Genomic DNA, 19870 nt, shown 5'->3' with positions numbered 1-19870 from the left:
CCAGATAGTAGAAATGTGTGATGTGAACAGAATATCGAGGCCTTTCCATGCAGCTGTATACAGATTAACTACTTCAATGTGGCCTGTGGGCAGTGACATGGGGAAGGACCACAGCTTTGTGTCCTTTGTAGACTTATCATATCATTTTATTAATAAACGCTGTTAATATTGACGAGAAGCTCCTTGGATTCTTTTCGCATATTCCTACTATAGTATTTAGAACCCTACAGATTAAACAAACTAATAGTTTTTGAATGTCTCTTTATTGTTCAGTTTGATCTGTTTTCTACAGTCCCGTTTCCTGAGATACTCAGTTGTTTTTCCCACTTTGGTTTGCTGTGAGTTGTAGTTGTTATGTGGCGACAACAAGGGCTATACGAAGTTGTGTTGTATTTTTTGTAGCTATGACATCGCTGTTTCAGAGTCTGTTGCTAACTTAGTTCCATACTATAACTACAGTATAATGAACGATATGCAGGGCAGCCATTATGTGGACTCACAGGCACCATGGCCCAAGTACACTCACCTTCAGTTGTGTCAGTGTGAGGTTCAAGGAGGTTCCTGGGGGGCCAGGAGGGCCAGGTGGACCCTGACAACAGAATGTCACCATGAAACTGAATTTACCCTTGTCCATTTTTATGTTCTTTATGTTATATAACACACGAGGACCTATACTCACAGTTACGCCTCTCTCTCCGATATGGCCTGGTTGTCCAGTGAATCCTTTCAGGCCCTGGTGATCACAAATAGCTCCTTAGATTTTTTAAATTACTTTTCTCAAGAAACAACCTCGAGCAATGTGCTTATTGATTTACCAACCTTGTGTCCAAACAAACCCTAAAAACACAAAAGCAGAGGAGTAGATGTAATGAGTGAAATGTATCTCTCTCACATCAGAGCAGGTTTAAACACCGCCGAAAGGTCAGTTGAGATGACTTACAGGCAGCCCAGGAAGGCCTGGAGCACCACGTCTACCTGGTTGGCCAACATCTCCCTGGAAACAATCAATACTCCCATATGATTATTATTGCACACTAAGAGGGACACTTCACAATAAAATAAATAGAAAAGCACGTTCTTACTCTTGCCTTTATATGATCACATATGCTTGTGTAACTGACTCTCAGAACAGCCAATAGATTCCATGATTTCAAAATGACATTATAATTAAAATGCACCTTTAAGTATTATTTCAAAACGTTTGCCACTCTGATACACTATATAGACAAAAGTATTGACACACTCCTCTTCATCATTGAATTCAGGTGTTTCCTTCAGTCCCATTGCCACAGGTGTATAAATCAAGCACCTAGCCATGCAGTCTGCCTTTACAAACATTTCTGAAAGAATGGGTCTTTCTAAAGAGCTCACTGAACTCGAACGTGGTCCTGTAACAGGATGCCACCGTTGCAACAAGTGAGTTTGTGACATTTCCTCTCTCCTAGATATTCCACGATCAACTGTAAGTGGTATTATTGCAAAGTGGAAATGTTTAGGAACCACAGCAACTCAGCCTGGAGGTGCCAGACCACCTGAAGTTACAGAGCGGGGGCGCCGAGTGCTGAGGCGCATAGTGCGTAAAAGTGGCCAAAGTTCTGCTGACTCAATAACTGCAGAGCTCCAAAAGACCAGAACTGTGCTGGGAGCTTCATGGCCAAGCAGCTGCATGCAAGCCTCACATCACCATGCACAATGCCAAGTGTGGGATGGAGTGGTGTAAAGCACACCGCCACTGGACTCTGGAGCAGTGGAAACGTGTTCTATGGAGTGACCAATCACGCTTCTCTATCTGGCAGTCTGATTTACCAGTCTGGGTTTGGAGAAAGCCAGGAGAACCTTACCTGCCTGACTGCATTGTGCTAACTGTAGAGTGTGGTGGAGGAGGGGTAAAGCTATGGGATGTTTTTCTGGGGTTGGCCTCTGCCCCTTAGTTCCAGTGAAGGGGATTCTTAATGCTTCATCTTACCAAATCATTCTGGACTATTCTATGCTTCCAACTTTGTGGAAAAAGTTCGGGGAAAGCCCTTTCCTGTTCCAGCAGGACAAGGTCCATAAAGGCATGGCTGGATGAGTTTGGTGTGGAAGAACTGGAGCGGACCGCACAGAGCCCTGACCTCAACCCCACTGAACACCTTTGGGATGAACTAGAACTACGAGCCAGGCCCTCTCGTCCAGCTGCAAAGGGGGTAAATTGTGAATACATAACTTTATCTCACTCATACATTGGAAATATTCTTGCCATTGTTGGCTTTTAAACCTAAATAATAAATAGCCACTTACACCCCAACAGCAGAGAAACTGAAGAGCTATAGCCAAAAGTTCTGACAAACTGCTTTATAACAACAATAATAATTTCATGCACTCAAGTTTAGGTGAATTGAAATATCTACTGGCTTTATCTAACAGCGTTACTTCACCTGCTCTCCCTTCTGGCCTGCTATTCCTGGCTTCCCAATAGAGACTTGAGTTCCCTGAAACAACATCATGTTATACTTTGCATCACTCAGCATAAATGAAAAATCATCAAATTGTTATTATTGTTATTAACACTAAACTGACCTTTAACCCCTGTCTGCCGGGGGGGCCAGGTGGTCCTGTAGCGCCAGGTTCTCCCTGCAATGGAAAACATTAGCTGTATGCTGAAGATGCAGTCACATATAGATGGTTGCACATCAACAACATATTGTTATATTGCATCGTTTAAACAGTAAATGATGAAAATGTGCCTTGAAGGCTAACTCTGACTCCATCTAGTGATTTGGTTTTCTGATGAAAAATATCAAAATAAACAATACCATCTAAAGACCTACCTTAAAGCCTGTTGCACCCACTCCACCTTTTTCTCCACCTGGACCGGATTCACCCTTTGGGGAAAGATTGTAAGAGAAGAGATACATCAGATAATCCTTTGACAACCAATAGTTTACTTTAACTGAATGAAAGAAGTGGGATGACCACTAAAATTTGACAATTAAAAAGCATATATAACACCAAGGCTGTCCAATGATCATATGTGAAGAGGAGATTTAGCGACAAGCAACTTACAGAAGAGCCTGGTGTCCCTGGAGGACCAAAGACCCCCTCATCTGCCATCTTTCCCTGCAGGGACAGAAAAAGATCTAATCTTAATTTAATGCAACACTTTCTGTATAACATTCTGACAAGTTGAATGTGTGACAGGTAATAACATTAACAGCTGATACAGATGGTCAGGACCATTAGCAACAACTGACCTTCTGCCCATGATCTCCACTTGGTCCTCTATTTCCAGCTTTTCCTCTTTTTCCCTTTGAAAGGGAATAGCATTAGATTTTAAATTGTAAACATACCTTCATATCCATCTTAGCTGTCATGAGTGATTTTGTACCCTCTTTCCAATGTGTCCATCCTTCCCTGCACGTCCACTTTGGCCATCCTCTCCCTAAAAGTCAATCCACAGAGACAATGTCAGGGTCTGGACAAATATTATAACTAACTCATAAGGACAAGCAATATGGCCATGGCAAATGAAGCTTAACATCACATGCCATTTCACTAGTATTTAATATTAAGATTAGTCAATACTAATGTAATAAAAAGGGTTAAGAATAATCTGCGTCACATTAAATGCTGGCTAGTTAGTTTCTGAAGTATACAAACTCTTCATTTCTTTTACTAAAATATCATAATCATTAGAATTATGTGATTATAAATATGGGAAGTAAAATTGTCTTTTGAAATAATTTAAAATATCACACAAGTTTTTAGTTATTTTTAACGTGTTGCAGCACCAGTGCAGAACTCTTATCTGAGATGCTCTCCTAAAAAAGAAGGCTGGTGTCAATCTTCTTTTTTAAATTGTCAATTAAACCATAACAACAGTGCTTTACTCTCTCAGTATTGTCTGACATCGCTACCCTCTCTGACTCCAAGCCCACTGGTTCCTACTGAACGGAGGACCAGTTAGATGTATTGTTTGATCACATGTTTTATTTTTGAGGTGCAATGTTTTATGTGAGAAAACCAATAGTAGTAAGATGCAAGAGTCTATGTGTATACGTTTGTGCAGACTAAGAGACTGAAGCTGACCTTTTGACCCCTCTTTCCATTCATTCCCTCCAGCCCAGAGTTACCTCGTGGTACCTGGTGCAAACAGATGAAGGAGGTGAATGTTATGGTAAGTTATTCAGAATACTGTACATGCGTTTGCGAAACATCAGTCGAGTGAACGGAGGGATGGCGCTGACCTGAGGTCCGGGAGGCCCAACAGGACCCTGTTGCCCAATCTCACCAATGAGACCCTGGAGAATGGGAAACAGAAAGGATTTTACAGGCCAGCTCAAAACAATAAAAGGTTTTGTTTGGTAATTTTTGCTTATTGGTATTAATGACCCATAAACTCTGTTTCTTCCATTCCTCTCTCCCTTAGTGGCACATTCAGGGAACAAAGATCCGACCCAGAGCAACACGGTCCAAATACATTGTGGGGTTTGTGAGACTGTCAAGCCACTAGTGTCATTTTTAAATGGAATTTGCATTCAAATTTAAAACTGTAAAAAGGCGGGTTTAATTACATTTTAAAATGTCTGAATCTGTGAAGGTGCTGGATTCAGTAAAGCCAGACAATGTTTCCTTCTCACTGTGCTGATCCCCTAACGTTGCATCTAGCACCATCATCAGGTCAAAAGGTTAATTGGCCCAACACCAAAACACAGTAATACCTGCCAAATCTATGGCATTCCCATTAGCTATTGCTAATCAAGACTTCTGAGCATGCTAACAAACGTCTTGGCTACTGCAACTCCCAAAGTGCCCTCTGCAGCTAATTCAGGATGCAGCAACTGTTTTCTAAACTACTTAAGTTCTCACACACTGCAACCCTCCTCCACTCCCATCACTGGTTACTACAGTGGCTGCCATAATCCGTTCAAAACACTTGTAATGGCCTGTGAATGGATCAGTCTATTCCTACATCCAGGACATTAAGCCAGCCTCCAGCATGTGCACTTTGCTATGCTTCGGTCTATCGGCTTGCTGCTCCTTTACAGTGAGTTGGACCCAGGTTCCCCTCAACTAAAACATGGTTTGCTACCCAGGCCCCAAAACCAAGCAAGCCCTCCATTGATATTAGGGCAGCAGAAAGTCAAAACATCTTTCTTTGTGTTTCATCTGCACATTGGCACAAAAAACAAACAAAAAAAGATTCCCACTTCTGAGATAGCACCTAGAAAGGTTTGGCTGAATGAAGGCTGATGTACTTGTGGGACTCTTTATTTTATGAGTTTTTATCTTCAAATCACTAAGCAGTAAGTCACTTTGGATAGAGGCATCAGCTAAATTAAATGAAATGTCAAATTAAACCTGCTAAGAATCAACATGTTTACATCATTTCATTGTGAGTATGTTAGCATGCTAATGTTAGCAATTAGCTTAAAGCTCTGCAGTATAGAAACAGAAATAAATCTTTTTTTCTTTGTCTATCTAATGTTACATCCTCCAGCCTCCCATAAAGTAATGTACAGAAAGAATAAAGGCTAACCACATCATTCACTGAAAGCACTGTCAAGAAAAGTACATCCAAACTAAGCTCTGCTGATTAACTGCTTGGGCCTTTGTATCCAAGCATTTCATAAAAACGTCTTTAAAAGTAAAATTTTGTTTAAAATGAAATATTATAGTAAATACCTAAATATAATTGACTGTCATACGAAGCAAACTCTTCATATTGTACAACTATATCTTTAGATACCGCTGACAGCATGCCTGTCATCCTTTCAGTCCCTTGATGCCCATAACGTCTCAGCAGATTCTTCTGGAAGCTCCTAATTTGTGCCTCTGCAGCTGTGGGTCCTGCTCTTACCTCTGCTCCAGGTAGTCCTGGAGGTCCTTTACTTCCTGGCAGGCCATCAGGACCCTGCAGGTGGAGAATCACCATCAGGCTTTCATTCAACATTTAAAGCACCTCTGTCCATGGAGCACAACCTCAGGTTCTATGAATGTTCTCACTAGTGTTCCTGGCTCTCCTTTCTGTCCAGGCTTTCCTCTCAGCCCCTCAAGACAAGCATAGCCTTTTGAACCAGCATCACCTGGTATTCCTGTGACTCCAGCAGAGCCCTGAAGCACAACATATCAGCAGTTGTGTTAAATGATGACTTGGTAAGATTAAATCATTGGATTAAATCAAAGATTAAGTCAAGTTGTTTTTACAGGTTCACTGCATTCTAGAGTATAATATAACCTAGAAGAAAATATTGGGAAGAAAATAAAACATAATTTATAATTAGAAATCAACAGGCCATTTTTAAAGAGTAGCAAAATTAAATAGAGAACTTGGAAACAGTATTGTCAAACTGAAATTGGGACATTGCAACATCAAAGGAAGAAAAAAACCTGGAATGCATCAAAAGGTTTTCTTTAAACCACAAAAAGTGTCCTTTGGTACTGATGATCTATTTCTTAGTCTGATACTGTTTTTGATGACTTATAAGGAGCGGGAAAAACTGATTTTGCCAGGATAATCTTTTGCGAATACTGAAACCAAACAAATAAAATCACCTTACAAAACCTTTCTTTTACCCTGTTTGTACAGACACAGATTTTTATTTTATTTAAAAGTATGAAACCTATGATCCTGATGTCCGCTTTTACAGAAACATCCACAGGGGCTTTGTACTGTAGATATTGTGCAATGACAGTTGGTTATTTCACAGATGCAAGTGTTAGGGGCTAGGGTTGGTGTTGCTGATCAGAGCTTCTCTGCTTACCACTGTTCCAGGCTTCCCCATGTCACCTTTCAAACCGGCACTTCCTGACCCCCCCTGCAGATAGACAGAAGACAGTGTAAAGGTTATAAGGCCGACATTTGTAATAGATGGCTTCACTCTACAGCTTTGACTTTTAAGCAGCAGTGTATGTACAGTGTCTGTACCTTGAGACCTGGTGTCCCTGGCTCCCCAGTCAAACCAGCAGGACCTTTGTCCCCCTTTAGAGACAACGAGTAAAAAAATAACTGCATGCTGTCACATTCATCTCTTCATCTCTATAACGTTACTTTGGATTTTTCTCGCGTCTAAATTCTATACACCTGTTTGTTTAATGTTTTCACAGTGTGTGTTTTCAGTTGATGAAAGTTAATTCTAACGTTTTGAAAAACCACACAAAAAAAGATTTGTTCCCTTATACTTAACTTCAACCTCTCCTATCACTTCTGGTTAAAAAAAAAGATACTTACTATACGTATATTTCTTATTATGTATACAGTTTACACAATCAATGTGTAGACTGTGAAAACACAATAAGACAAAAACTGCAAAAACAAAAGGATATTTGTTTTTATTTGACTTCCTGCACGAGAGCCATTAGTTGCTTTAAAGATTCCGCCTCTATACTGGCAGTGAACCATCCCTTTCTTGAAACAGAACACACAGTTATATGCAACAGTGCTTAACATTCAGTAGAAACTCAGCTCTCTGATGAACTTCAGCACATGTCGCTGGCACCAGACTGCCAGGACCAAGATACCAACATCACATTAGATTTGAACATATTTTTGGCCAAAATAAGGACTGTATTTTACCCTATTGATTCCAATGAAGTTGTATTGGTGCAAATATGCAGAAGAGGAATGTAGACATCCAACGGTCTCTTATAGCATGTGATTTTTTTATGAAGACAGGCTCAAAAACTGTCTTTTTAATGACATAACATGCTGCAAGAATATCTACCTTCTGTCCTGGTGGCCCATCAGGTCCTGGAATCCCAAAAATACCTGCAGAACCCTGAAAAATGGAGAACGGATATGTATGCTGTAGCAGACAAAAATATGAATTACTCTTCAGTTGAACTTCAATTATACATAAAAATAAATAAATAATAATACATATCATTTGTATAGTGTAATTTAAAAACAAAGTCATCTCAAGGTGCTTCAAAAGCCAATGACAGAAAACTTGAAAATGATCTAAGGAACATTAAAAATAAAAAGGCAGGACATACAAAACTAGGGAGCTTAGTGTAAAAACAGAGCATACATGGTAAAAAATAAAACTACGTCATAAAACCAGGACAATCAGTAAAACACGGTGAGGAACAGGAGGGTCTTAAGGCTTTTTAAAAAAAACGAGTGATGCAGAGGTCTTTATATTCTCTGATTCTGCAGACATGGACCCTGGGGGGAGAAAGCATTTTGCAACTTCCTCAAGAGCAGATGGTAACTTACCTTTATTCCTAATAAGCCGAATGGTCCAATCTTCCCAATCAGCCCCCCTTGACCCTGAAAAATAAATACTTGGTATTCAACAGCAGATACACGGATGATATTAACAGGTAGAGGGATCATGGATAAAGCATTGACGAAAATGTACCATCAAGCCGGCATAACCCTCTTTTCCTTTTGACCCTCTTTGTCCTTGAGTGCCCTGGAGTCCTACATGGCCCACTGATCCCAAAAGACCATGATTTCCAATATCTCCCTGTTGAAAAAACAACATGATTAACTGACTTGAGAAGAACAGTTTTTATAAAAGGTATTAATCCTTATTGACAGAACAAATCTGTTCTTATTGGTGTGCTGTCAGTGTAAGGGAAAAGGCTATCTTACACTCCTGGAGTCATATTTTCATATCAGATTGATCATTTAATTGATGAAATAAGTTGAGAATTCTGTTCTCATATAAGTATGAGGATAATGCAAACAAGTAGTTTGTATACAATATTTGTAATTATTAAGAACACTCTGTAGAGATATACTGTATTTTAACCCTTTACTTTCGGTCTTACGTACATATACTTTATTTATAAATGTTAAACAATAGAACTTGCAACGTTCCAAGGGGTCAAAATGTACACCCAGTGAGACATCTATAATGCTACAGTCTCATTATAACGTTGAGGTGAAAATTACCTTTGCTCCTATAGGACCTGGATATCCAGGAACTCCAGGCTCTCCAAAATCCGCCTGAAACAAGAAACAACATTTTTTTTAAAGTGGCAGCTATCGTCCAGCACCAGTGGCTAGCTAAGCATTATCAAAGCTACAATAATGAGTTAGATAATTGATCGACAGAAATGTGTTCAGCATATACGATTCATCTTTCAAATCCTTTTTAAAGCAAAAATACCAACAACTTCATAGTTCCAGGTTCTCAAATGTAAGAACTAGCTTAATTTGTTGGACTACCAATAATGTAAATGTAATAGTTCTTGGTTTTGGATATTGGGATGGGCATTTTTAACTGTTTTCCAATGTTTTATAGACAAAACGATTATTCCAGAAAACAATTCACAAGAACCATCACCATATCATAGTAGAGAGGTTTGGGTGACCTTATGAACCTGTGTGGTCTGGAATGTAGTGTTCGAGGGTTTCCCATGGCAGATTGGTCCCAGACAATAGACCAGACTAGAAATGGTTCAAAAAAGACAGAAAGAAAACACAAGGTGCGGAAGAATGGGAGTTACCATGCCGGGCAATGCTTGATAAAGCTAGGTGGATACCATGCCCTGAACATCCCTGTCCTGTGGGCCCACCACCTATGGGGAGAGCCCATTGGGTGGAATGTTCTGCCAGAAGGATGGCGGTAAAAGGAGAGGCTCTCGACTGACGTAACTAGGCCCTGAGAAGCAGTTCAGAGTATTCGTCCTTCTTGGAGATCCTGAACAGAGTCCTTTAATGGGCTCCTGAAGGGGGCTCCTTAGTGTGGGAGACTTCAACACAAATATGGGAAATGATGGAGACACTTTAAGGGCAAGATTGGGAGGAACGTCATGAAGGGTTGGTCAGGAACGAATGAATGAGATTGCAGATACAAGAGGACAAAATATTTGTTGGGGGGAAGGTGGCTGGCATCTCCATTAGGTGACCTGATTCCTGATGAATGGAATTGCCAGGTTTATCGATAACTACAATATTCATTAGCTGCTAGGTGAAATGGTTTAACAGAATGACAATGAATCTTACCTCTTCGCCTGTCTGCCCAGGCTCACCCTCAAGCCCCTTGGAACCCTGAGGTCCCTGCTCTCCATTTAGTCCTTTGGGCCCTGGTTGTCCCTGAAGGCCCAGCGCTCCCTATTTCAGGATTAATACAGGGTTTGACAGTTCTAGGACATATTTATTCAATCCATGCATAATCTACTTTATTTAGCCTACACATAATTATATGCCTTACATGGTTCTTTGTTTCCCACTTCAAATACCTGTTTACTGTCTTTTTCCTTTTTACACATAATTCATGACTATAACTAAAATAATGGCTGACTGTTAGTTGGGATTCAAACCTGCAAGAAAATCAATGCATTGGGCTTTATTGTTTGGGGTATGTTCTTTAAAGTACTGTTGACACATAAAATAGCAGCCAAGTTGTAACAAAATAATGGCTTTAAACTACTTTAACTTTGACTGCATTGATTTAGAAGTTCACGCCAGAATTATGACGTCTCATTGCGTAGCAGTACAATTTAAGCCTGATAAGACAGTGTAGCTGGAGCCCCCTGGGTTGGCCCCCCACTGGCTGATGGTATCATGGAGCCTTGAGCCAATACTGAAGATTGTATCTTGTGCCTTTGGACTAAATATGCCAATAGTCAATTCAGTCTTCAAACAAATAAATCACATTTCCACTGCATGAAAAGTAGCAAAAGTGGACCTGGTTTCATTTTGGTGTCTATTTAAAGGGTGACATAAAAAACTGTAGACCACTGATTGGTCAGAGAGAGTTGTCTCTAGCGTGCCACGGGACATCCATGGCTAAAGCTAAAATTTAACACCAGCTTAGTATTAGTTAGACTTCTTGCCTAACTGTAGTGATGAATAAGTAAACTCAAGGGGTAGGCTGTGGCACAGCGGGATAGTGCGCTGATCTTCAGATCAGGGGACTAGGGGGAGTGTATGTTCGAGTCCCACTGCATGTCGTTGGCTTACTGGGCAAGACACTTCACCCCAAATTGCTCCTATGGGGATTGTCCACAGTATGGAATGTATGTAAGTCGCTTTGGATAAACGTGTCCAACAAGTGACATGTGAGGTAAATGTAATGTAATGTGTCAATACTCCATGAGATATCTGTTGGTTGTGGTTACTGTTGAGAAGCACACAGTACACCGACCCCACCCAACAGTGATCCTGGCTTAGGTCCAGGCCTTTGCTGATTGATTATGTCCCTGCCTAATCTAATGAAGCACACACTGTAATCTGAAGAACCTATTGTCCCTTTCTATTGCTGTTACTGTGCCTTGCCTTATCATGAAGATGTACTTGTGTAAATGATACTGTACATGTGTATGGCAAAGCAGCTGTGTGCCTCTGAGGACACCACAGTGAGACCCCTAAACAATCATGTCAGCGCAACTGATCTGACATGCAGACCTAATGAATTAACTAATGAATTCCATAATATGTGTATTATTTTGATCTAAATAGAAATAATAATACAGTCACACACCTGGTCAGCTTTAGTTCCAGGGGTTCCTTCTTCACCAGCAGGCCCATGAGGACCCTAAGACAAGAACACTTAAACTTGGCAATATCAAAGTGGGAATATTTTGTATTTCTCCAATTATTCTGAATGGTGCAGTGATCTAACTGACCGGTTGCCCATCCAGACCCGGAACACCTGTATCACCACCAGGACCCCTTGCTCTCTAAAAACAAGAATAAACAGCCTTTCATTAATCCAATTGCTTGATAGTATTTAAACATTCACATTCTGAAATCAATAGTTATATATTGTTACTCTAGTTCCATTAGCACAAGCGGAGCCCTCTACTGGCCCCCCAGAATGGCCAATGTTGAGGTGAGTATTACCCAAACTGTCCAGTAGAAGGCAGAGCCTGATGCTCTCGCTAGCCAGTTTTAGAAAAAAAAAAATGTTTTAGTAGAATTTTGTAAAATATTAAAATCAGTTACCTTCTCTCCTTCGTCCCCCGCCTCTCCCGTCAGTCCAATAATCCCTGGTGCTCCCTGATCAGAAAAAGTTATCCAGCTTAAAAGATACACTGCATCACAATATGACGGGTGTACAGGCAGTGAGGACTCCATCACAAAATTGGATCAATAACTGGAGACAGACTATTAGTACCCACTCACTGGAAATCCTCTGGGTCCACCCGACCCGTGTGACCCTGTTGGGCCCTGAGTCCCTTTAGGACCTTGTCTCCCTGTGCTGCCCTCTGGGCCTGGCTGGCCTGCTGGGCCCTGAAACCATTTAGGAAAAATAAATAAAAGTGTAATAGGAGTTGTTCATTATAAGTGAAGCTTAATTAATAATAGACAATTCCCAGAATACAGTAATGTACCGATATCATCAAGATGTGATGTTTGATTTATTTTGGTGTTACTTTAGGCTCAAATGCTCAAATCTACTTTATTGATGCTCCCTCGTTAAAGAACTTTGATCGACTATAGTAGACGTGTAGTGCAAAACTACCACCTGTATCTCTCTTTATCAGTGATATTTCATATAAATATGGGCTTTTTTATTTGTGTTCAGATCCTGCTACACAAGTTGTTGGAACACATCAGAAAAGATCTTATTTTCTAAAGAATAATGTTAACTGTCAATGGTCTAGGCGACAATGAAAGGGGAATAGAAGAGAAGGTTTTCTTGTAAGTACAGTGCCATAAAAGCTCACTGGGTTATATCACATCAATAAAAAAGGCACTCAGACTAGAAAGCATTATATCATTTATGTTTTTCTTCTATGTTTGACAATATATCTGCTTGAAGAAGTTCTGTTTAGGGACTAGTGATAAGATTTCTACATTATCCAATGATTATTGTATTTTTTGTTTAATTAAAAATAACTTGAGAAGAAGTGCAGCAGCACTGGGAAGACATGAAGTCATCAAAAGGTTTGAAAGAAGTTGATTTGCAGCAGAGAGAACACATATACTGAAAGTGAAACAACCCTCCTGTACGACTTACTGGCAGTCCCTGAGGGCCGTTGGGCCCCAACACTCCTTGACGGCCCTGAAGGGAAGAGATACATACAGTATCAACAGCAATGATGTCAGGTCCTCTTCTCACATTACAGTTGTAATGCTGTTTGATGAGCACATTTCAGGGATCTACATGATCTCACCTTGGATCCAGGAGGCCCTTTCTCAGCAGAGGGGCCCATCAGACCCTGACAAGACAATGTTTAAATACAACCAAGATCAACCCAGTAGGAACTATTACTGCAAACCATAACAGAGTATTCAACAAGCACACATGGATATTTATGTGGACATAATCAAGATAAAAATCCCAATGCATCATTTTGGACCAAACAGACTCACTGGAGGTCCCGTCCCCCCTCGGAAGCCGGCAGAGCCTCTGACTCCAGCCTCCCCCTGGAGTTAACAGAAAACACTGAGTGACGTCCATCCATGACAAACAGCCTGAAGATTACATTGGATATGAATTTAATCACTGCCTATAGCTGAGAGTTGGACCAATTTAGTTTTGTAGATCGATCCGTTGAAGAGGCAAACATTCAAAGATCATTTATTGTTCTTTATTTGAGAGATTTACTACTAATTTGCATAGTGATCCATACTAGGTGTTTCTGTTCTGCATGCCTTACACTTAGTGATTGATGAAAGTATGAAGTATAGTAGTATGAAGAAAAGTGTAAATCTGCTGTACTAGAAGAAAGTCTTCATATTAACACTTTTTATTCAGACAGGAATCATGTCTCACCCTCTGCCCCATGTGTCCTGGTCTCCCAGTTGGACCCAATGTTCCAGGGTGACCCTGTGGACAACCTCACATTATATGTAGCCTTCATGTGCTTTCTTTGACCAGTTACTTACTGGTTGCATATTTAAATATATATATATTTTCATTTTATTAAAGAAATGTGGCTTACAATCGCTTTGCATTCCAATGACTTTGTAAGAGACACACACTGTGTTAAATTACACACACTCATCAGTGCACACACTTGAAAAAGGACCCATGTTACTATAATGTATTCTCAAACCCGACAGTTTGCTAAATTAATATATACATTTTTGAGTGTGCTGCTGATGCAAACTATTCTCAACGATTGCAATATATAAAAGGAAATAGAGGAGCTGCAGTTGAGGAGTATTCTAGAAACAACACGCACACATGGATGTACTGTAAGGATGTTTTATCTTGTAATAGCTTTGATCAGTTGGCAAATATAAGAATGGATGGTTTACATACTTACATACATGCCCACTGGTCCCTGAGGGCCCATGAAACCTTGGTTCCCCATGGGTCCCTAAAAATAGACATTTATGAAACCTGCCAATTAACAAAACTAATGACTTCATCTCAACCTAAACTCTATTTACTCTTGATTATTGCACACACAAACAGAAAGGTGTTATGCAATGTTATCCAGAATGATCAAATATTCATCCACACTGAAATACATGAATGTGAGATCTGCTCACCCTCTCCCCACGTGGTCCAGGTATCCCGTTTTGGCATGACTTTCCTGGAGGGCCCTGTAGAAGTCACAAATAACTGGTACAAATGTAGAATTATTTAGGAACACGTTGATCAGAAGAAGTATGGGCCTACCGAGACTCCTGGAGAACCTGGCTGCCCTGCATCAGCAGCAGCACCGGGAGAGCCCTTCATGAGAGCAGAGAGGTACAGATGTGTTGCACAGTCATGTGTTGCAACAGCATTTCATTAGTTCATAGTGATGAGTCGTGTTATCACATACTGTTTGCATTGAGCAACACATATTGCTCCATGTTGAATTTGTTATTTATTTTTATAAATAAAAAACAGTATTAAAACCGTTTGTTTTTGTCTTTTACGATATGTTTTTATTTTTAAATGGGAAGGAAGGGGGCGTAACAAATGGACAATTAATGTTTTCCCCTCCATGCTTGATGCTGGGGATGGTGTTCTTGGGGTCCTAGGCAGCATTTCTTTTCCTCCAAACACGACATGTCGAGTTGATGCCTAAGATTTTGATTTTAGTCTCATCTGAACACATCACCTTCTTATAAGCCTTCTCTGAGTCATTCAGAGGATCACTGGCATACTCCAAACGGCCTGTAGGATTTTAGTCCATCACAGCGCAGTGTGTTACCAGTAGTTTTCTTGGTGACTGTGGTCCCAGCTGCCTTCAGATCATTAACCAGTCCCTCCTGTGTAGTTCTTGGCTGACCCCTCACCTTTCTCATGATCATTGATGCCCCAAGAGGCCAGATCTTAGATGGTGGAGCCCCAGACTGAGGGCGATGGACGGTCATTTTGTGCTTCTTCCATCTTCTAATAATGAAACCAGTTGTCTCTCTCTCACCAAACTGCTTGCTGGTGGTCTTGTCTTCTATTCCAGCCTTGTGCCGGTCTACACTCTTGTCCCTGATGTCCTTAGACATTAGTTAGACACAAGACCTGTCTATGGTCTGGCCCTCGGTGGAGAGGTTGTAATCTGATTTACTGACTGTGGACAGGTGTCTTTCATCCAGCTAAAGAGTTGAGGAGTACTTTCTTAAAGGGAGACGACTTATTTAACCACTCCGTGGGAGCCAGAATCCTTGTTGGTTGCAAGGGGAATATTTATTTCCCCCAATTAAATGCAAATCAATTTATATCTTTTTTTTAATCTACATTTCTGGATTTTTTTGTTATATATTCTGTCTCTCACTGTTAAAATAAACCTACCATTAAAGGTATAGACCGTTCATTTTTTTGTAAGTGGGTAAACTAACTAAGTTGGCAGGGGATCAAATACTTATTTCCTCCACTGTGCATATATATATATATATATATATATATATATATATATATATATAGTAAACCAATATAAACTATATTGCTGGGAGATGTTAAGTTGTTTCTGTCAGTTATATATATACTGTATATATATTTTAATTAACCATAAAGAATTAAAGAGGGAGCTTGAACGTCATATCAATAATAATTTTAATGTATTGGCATGATGAGCTAGTAAGATATAATGCATACAATCTTTTTAAAATGCCGCTCCCTCAACTTTTTCTCTCCTCCTCTCATTGAGACAGTATCGAGACATTAAACTTACGTTGAGTACTACTCAACATAGTACTAATATCAGTGGAACTGGTAGTAACTACCATATAATAAAGAACATCTCTATATATAGTAGTTCAGACACAAACAAAACTGACAGAAACAAGTTAACATCTCCCAGCTTCTCCCAGCAATATAGTTTATATCGGTTTACAATGTCTATTTCTGGATTTACAAATCACTACTTTAGTTTTAAATCATTAACTTCAAATCGTTCATTTTCCTCTAAACTTTAACTTACTAAATAAACACATGCTGTATTTAACAAGGTGTTTAAGAACCTTTTTATTGAGGTAATTTTTTAAGTGGGAAGGTGGGATATTTTCGCATAGACCTTGATACAATTTGAGTTCTTTTTGTGCAACCAGAAGAGTCGCCCCCTGCTGGTTATTAGAAATACTTCATGTTGAAGGCATATCTGCACTGGCATCACTTCAGACTCAGATGTTTCCCCTTGATAGCAAACATAACTTCTAAAAATGAATTTGTTGCTTTCATAATTGTTTTGCATGCTCTTCAACATTTTGAGGAACTACTCACTCTGTCTGCTTTAGGACCAGGTGAGCCAACAGAACCAGGAACACCCTGTATGTGAGATATATGACATTAGAATAGTATCAGAGTGCAGTATCACAGTAACCGGAAACTCTTGAGATGTATATTTAAAGAAAGCTCTGAGAGGAAAGTGTTTGCACAAAAAAATGTGAGCTCAAATTACCTTAAATCCCTCCATCAGAAATATTCAATCCCACCCCCAGTATCATCATGTGTCATTCAGCAAGATACTGAACCCCAAATGACTACAGCCATGTCATGTGTATGTCGCTCTGGAGAAAAGTGTTACCCAAATGCCACGGTATGTGGCAATACCCTTTTTCCCTGTTATTGAGTCATACACAATTTATATGTCAAACTGTTTTTAAAAAGGTGTAAGGACATGAAATTGTTTAATCATAAATGGGGGTTTACGGTTTATTCATTTATTTGGTTTGGTATTTGATCTTTTCTTGATTACCATTTACATCTTTTATGTATTTTGTTATTTGTTGTTTTTATGTTTTAGTTTCGTTTGTTTTATAATAACAAATTTATTTTGGATGGTGGATGTAAAAAGATAGTCTTTCATATTTGTCTTATCAAATATGAAATACAACGTAAAATAATTGTAGTAATAATGATATAATCTATGTATAGTTGGAAATGTATATTGTATGTACATACATTAAGATATACATTCGTTAAAAGAGAACAAGAAAAAAAAAGTTGAGTTTTTGGGAGAAGGGGTGGGATTAAATAAGTGTTAACTTCTTTCCACCCCTTCTCGGATGTAATCAGGTAGATCATTTGTTTATATACAATCTGTAAGTAAATCATATTTTTTGTTGATCAATTTAATGCTGCTTAAGTTTGTACAGTATCATTTTCTTGTTTCATTTACTTATTATTATTTATTTATTTTGTATTATTGTTTTACACATATATCAAACCAGACATGGAAAATAGATCACCAGAATGTTTTTCCAGCTTGCCTCTCAGAGCTTCCATAAAAATCAGATTGTGATGAAAAGTTATAAAATGGGAACCTGTGTACCAGGCTTTCCTTCTGGCCCCTCAATCCCAACTCTGCCTCTAAAACCCTACACACACACACACACACACACACACACACACACACACACACACACACACACACACACACACACACACACACACACACACACACACACACACACACACACACACACACACACACACACACACACACACACACACACACACACACACACACACACACACACAGTTACAATAACACCAACATCCAGAAGCTGATTTTTAGCTGAACTTGTTCTACACACCGGCATGCCAGGTAGACCGAACTGGCCCTGCAGTCCTGTGCGACCCTGAGCGTGGACAGAAATACATTCAAAGAAACACGGTCTCTAAAACGATATCTGATTCATTTATGTTTCTACTGTCCAGGTCATAGTCACCCTCGGTCCTCTGAGTCCTAGCTTTCCATTGGTTCCTGCGGTGCCTCTGTTGCCCTTGAATATGAATAACAACAGATAATATTCACCTTTAGACTAAATAAAAGATAAAAGCGTACGCATGGAGCTCTCTGCAGTCACATGGGAGAAGAAAAATGTGATTGGATTTGTTATCCATGCTGACTTTAACCATGATACTTTCACACATTTATTTGATCAATTTTGTTCTAACTTAAAAACTTTATAAATATTGTATAATATTTAATGATTGCCTCTGCATTAAAGTATTGGTTTTAGTTATAACTTCATTAATAGCTACCTCTGAACGCAGAAGTCTAGGGAAAATAATTCCAAGCAGATATTCAGGTGTACAACAATTGTTTAATTTATTTAAAAAAGGGAAAAAGGATTGTGGTATCTATATATGCATGTATATATAAACACACACTCATATTTTTATCTGTGTTTATATAACCCCAGGAATCTTTGAGATTAAGAAACCATCATCAATACTAATATGTGTTTATATGTACAGCTCCGGAAAAATTAAGAGACTAATGTTTCTTACATTTTTATCTCTACATGTATGGCATGTCTCTTAATTTTTTCTGGAGACCACTAAAGTTAAATTATATATAATTTTTTTCTATAAACTACTGACAACATTTCTCTGTGTTGGAATTCAACAGACACTGGAATGGCTGCCAAACATGTAGAGATTTAAGAAAAAATGTTGTATATATACAGCTGCAGAAAAAATTAAGAGACCATTGTTCTTAAATCAGCATCTTGACATGTATGGAAGCCATTCCATTCATACAAGCACACCCTAACCTGCAGTAGTCATCATACTACCGTAATTTCCGGACTATTGAGCGCACCTGAATATAAGCCGCACCAACTCAATTTTAGAAGAAAAAAAATAGATTCTCGTGGGTGTGTTGGTGCTCTCAGCTGCTTATGTTAATTAAACAGGATTATATATGGACTGTGATGTCACATGAAGCCCGTTATGTGTCATCAATTATTGTTGCCGTATCTTCTTTAAAATCATTGTTACTGGTTGGAATTTGTTCAAGGCTAAAAAACAAATATCTGATGTGCCTTTTTGGCATCTCCAGTCCTGTATGATATCTTCAAACACATCCTCTCCCCTCTGTTCCTGTTATACAGGGGCGAGCATCATGGCAGTGTAGAGGAAGAAGCAGGCAGTGCTTAAAACGAGACATATTTAGGATATGTCTAAGCATTTTGTTTATTTGTTTTCGCATCGTTGAGCCGCAGGGTTCAAAGCGTGTGAAAAAAGTAGCGGCATATAGTCCGGAAATGACGGTACATACTTGCATAAAGATCACTTGGATGGCAAAAACAGTAGTACTTCAAAAGTTTTTGAAATAAAAAAATAACTATTAACCATGCCAAAAGAGTTCAAAAGAAAGTTTTGAGAGAAAAAGAAAAGAAGGGTTCAATTCTGGCTTTACTGGCAGAGGGATACACTGAGCGTAAGGTTGCTTCCATCCTCAACATTTCAAAGACAGCGGTTCATAAAACCAAGGTCAAGCAGCAAACATTAGGGACCACAAAGTTACTGACCGGCAGAGGGTGAAAACGACTCTCCGGGATGGCCGCAAACTCATTCGAATGTCACTCAACAACCGTAGAATGACATCAAGTGACCGAGAAAAAGAATGGCAAACAGCAGCTGGGGTGAATTGCACAGCAAGGACGGTCCGAAACAGGCTCCTACAGGCAGGGCTGAAGTCTCACAAAGCTAGAAAAATGCCCTTCATCAATGAGAAGCAAAGAAGAGCCAGGCTGCAGTTTGCAAAAGACCATAAGGATTGGACTGTAGAAGACTGGAGTAAGCTCATCTTCTCTGAT

General features: G+C 39.4%; 1 protein-coding gene across 1 annotated transcript in view; it reads right to left on the bottom strand.

Moving 5' to 3' along the window:
• The window catches only part of LOC134873271 (collagen alpha-1(I) chain-like), a 54498-nt gene that overhangs the window by 12725 nt on the left and 21903 nt on the right, over positions 1 to 19870 (bottom strand). The window contains exons 23-54 of the mRNA XM_063896755.1: positions 17993 to 18046; positions 17858 to 17902; positions 14514 to 14567; positions 13659 to 13712; positions 13256 to 13309; positions 13057 to 13101; positions 12900 to 12944; positions 12062 to 12169; positions 11882 to 11935; positions 11563 to 11616; positions 11418 to 11471; positions 9938 to 10045; positions 8882 to 8935; positions 8343 to 8450; positions 8198 to 8251; positions 7704 to 7757; positions 6908 to 6961; positions 6744 to 6797; positions 5986 to 6093; positions 5840 to 5893; positions 4227 to 4280; positions 4069 to 4122; positions 3368 to 3421; positions 3234 to 3287; positions 3046 to 3099; positions 2811 to 2864; positions 2560 to 2613; positions 2418 to 2471; positions 941 to 994; positions 820 to 837; positions 680 to 733; positions 527 to 589 (exon numbers count right to left, since the gene is read on the bottom strand). Coding sequence (XP_063752825.1) covers positions 527 to 589; positions 680 to 733; positions 820 to 837; positions 941 to 994; positions 2418 to 2471; positions 2560 to 2613; positions 2811 to 2864; positions 3046 to 3099; positions 3234 to 3287; positions 3368 to 3421; positions 4069 to 4122; positions 4227 to 4280; positions 5840 to 5893; positions 5986 to 6093; positions 6744 to 6797; positions 6908 to 6961; positions 7704 to 7757; positions 8198 to 8251; positions 8343 to 8450; positions 8882 to 8935; positions 9938 to 10045; positions 11418 to 11471; positions 11563 to 11616; positions 11882 to 11935; positions 12062 to 12169; positions 12900 to 12944; positions 13057 to 13101; positions 13256 to 13309; positions 13659 to 13712; positions 14514 to 14567; positions 17858 to 17902; positions 17993 to 18046 — 1890 coding nt within the window. The remainder of the gene's footprint in view (positions 1 to 526; positions 590 to 679; positions 734 to 819; positions 838 to 940; positions 995 to 2417; positions 2472 to 2559; positions 2614 to 2810; positions 2865 to 3045; positions 3100 to 3233; positions 3288 to 3367; positions 3422 to 4068; positions 4123 to 4226; positions 4281 to 5839; positions 5894 to 5985; positions 6094 to 6743; positions 6798 to 6907; positions 6962 to 7703; positions 7758 to 8197; positions 8252 to 8342; positions 8451 to 8881; positions 8936 to 9937; positions 10046 to 11417; positions 11472 to 11562; positions 11617 to 11881; positions 11936 to 12061; positions 12170 to 12899; positions 12945 to 13056; positions 13102 to 13255; positions 13310 to 13658; positions 13713 to 14513; positions 14568 to 17857; positions 17903 to 17992; positions 18047 to 19870) is intronic.

This window comes from Eleginops maclovinus, chromosome 12 (assembly GCF_036324505.1).
Source record: "Eleginops maclovinus isolate JMC-PN-2008 ecotype Puerto Natales chromosome 12, JC_Emac_rtc_rv5, whole genome shotgun sequence".
Classification (NCBI taxonomy): domain Eukaryota; kingdom Metazoa; phylum Chordata; class Actinopteri; order Perciformes; family Eleginopidae; genus Eleginops; species Eleginops maclovinus.
Note: the sequence above shows the minus strand (reverse complement) of the source record. Positions and strands in the feature narration are given on the sequence as shown.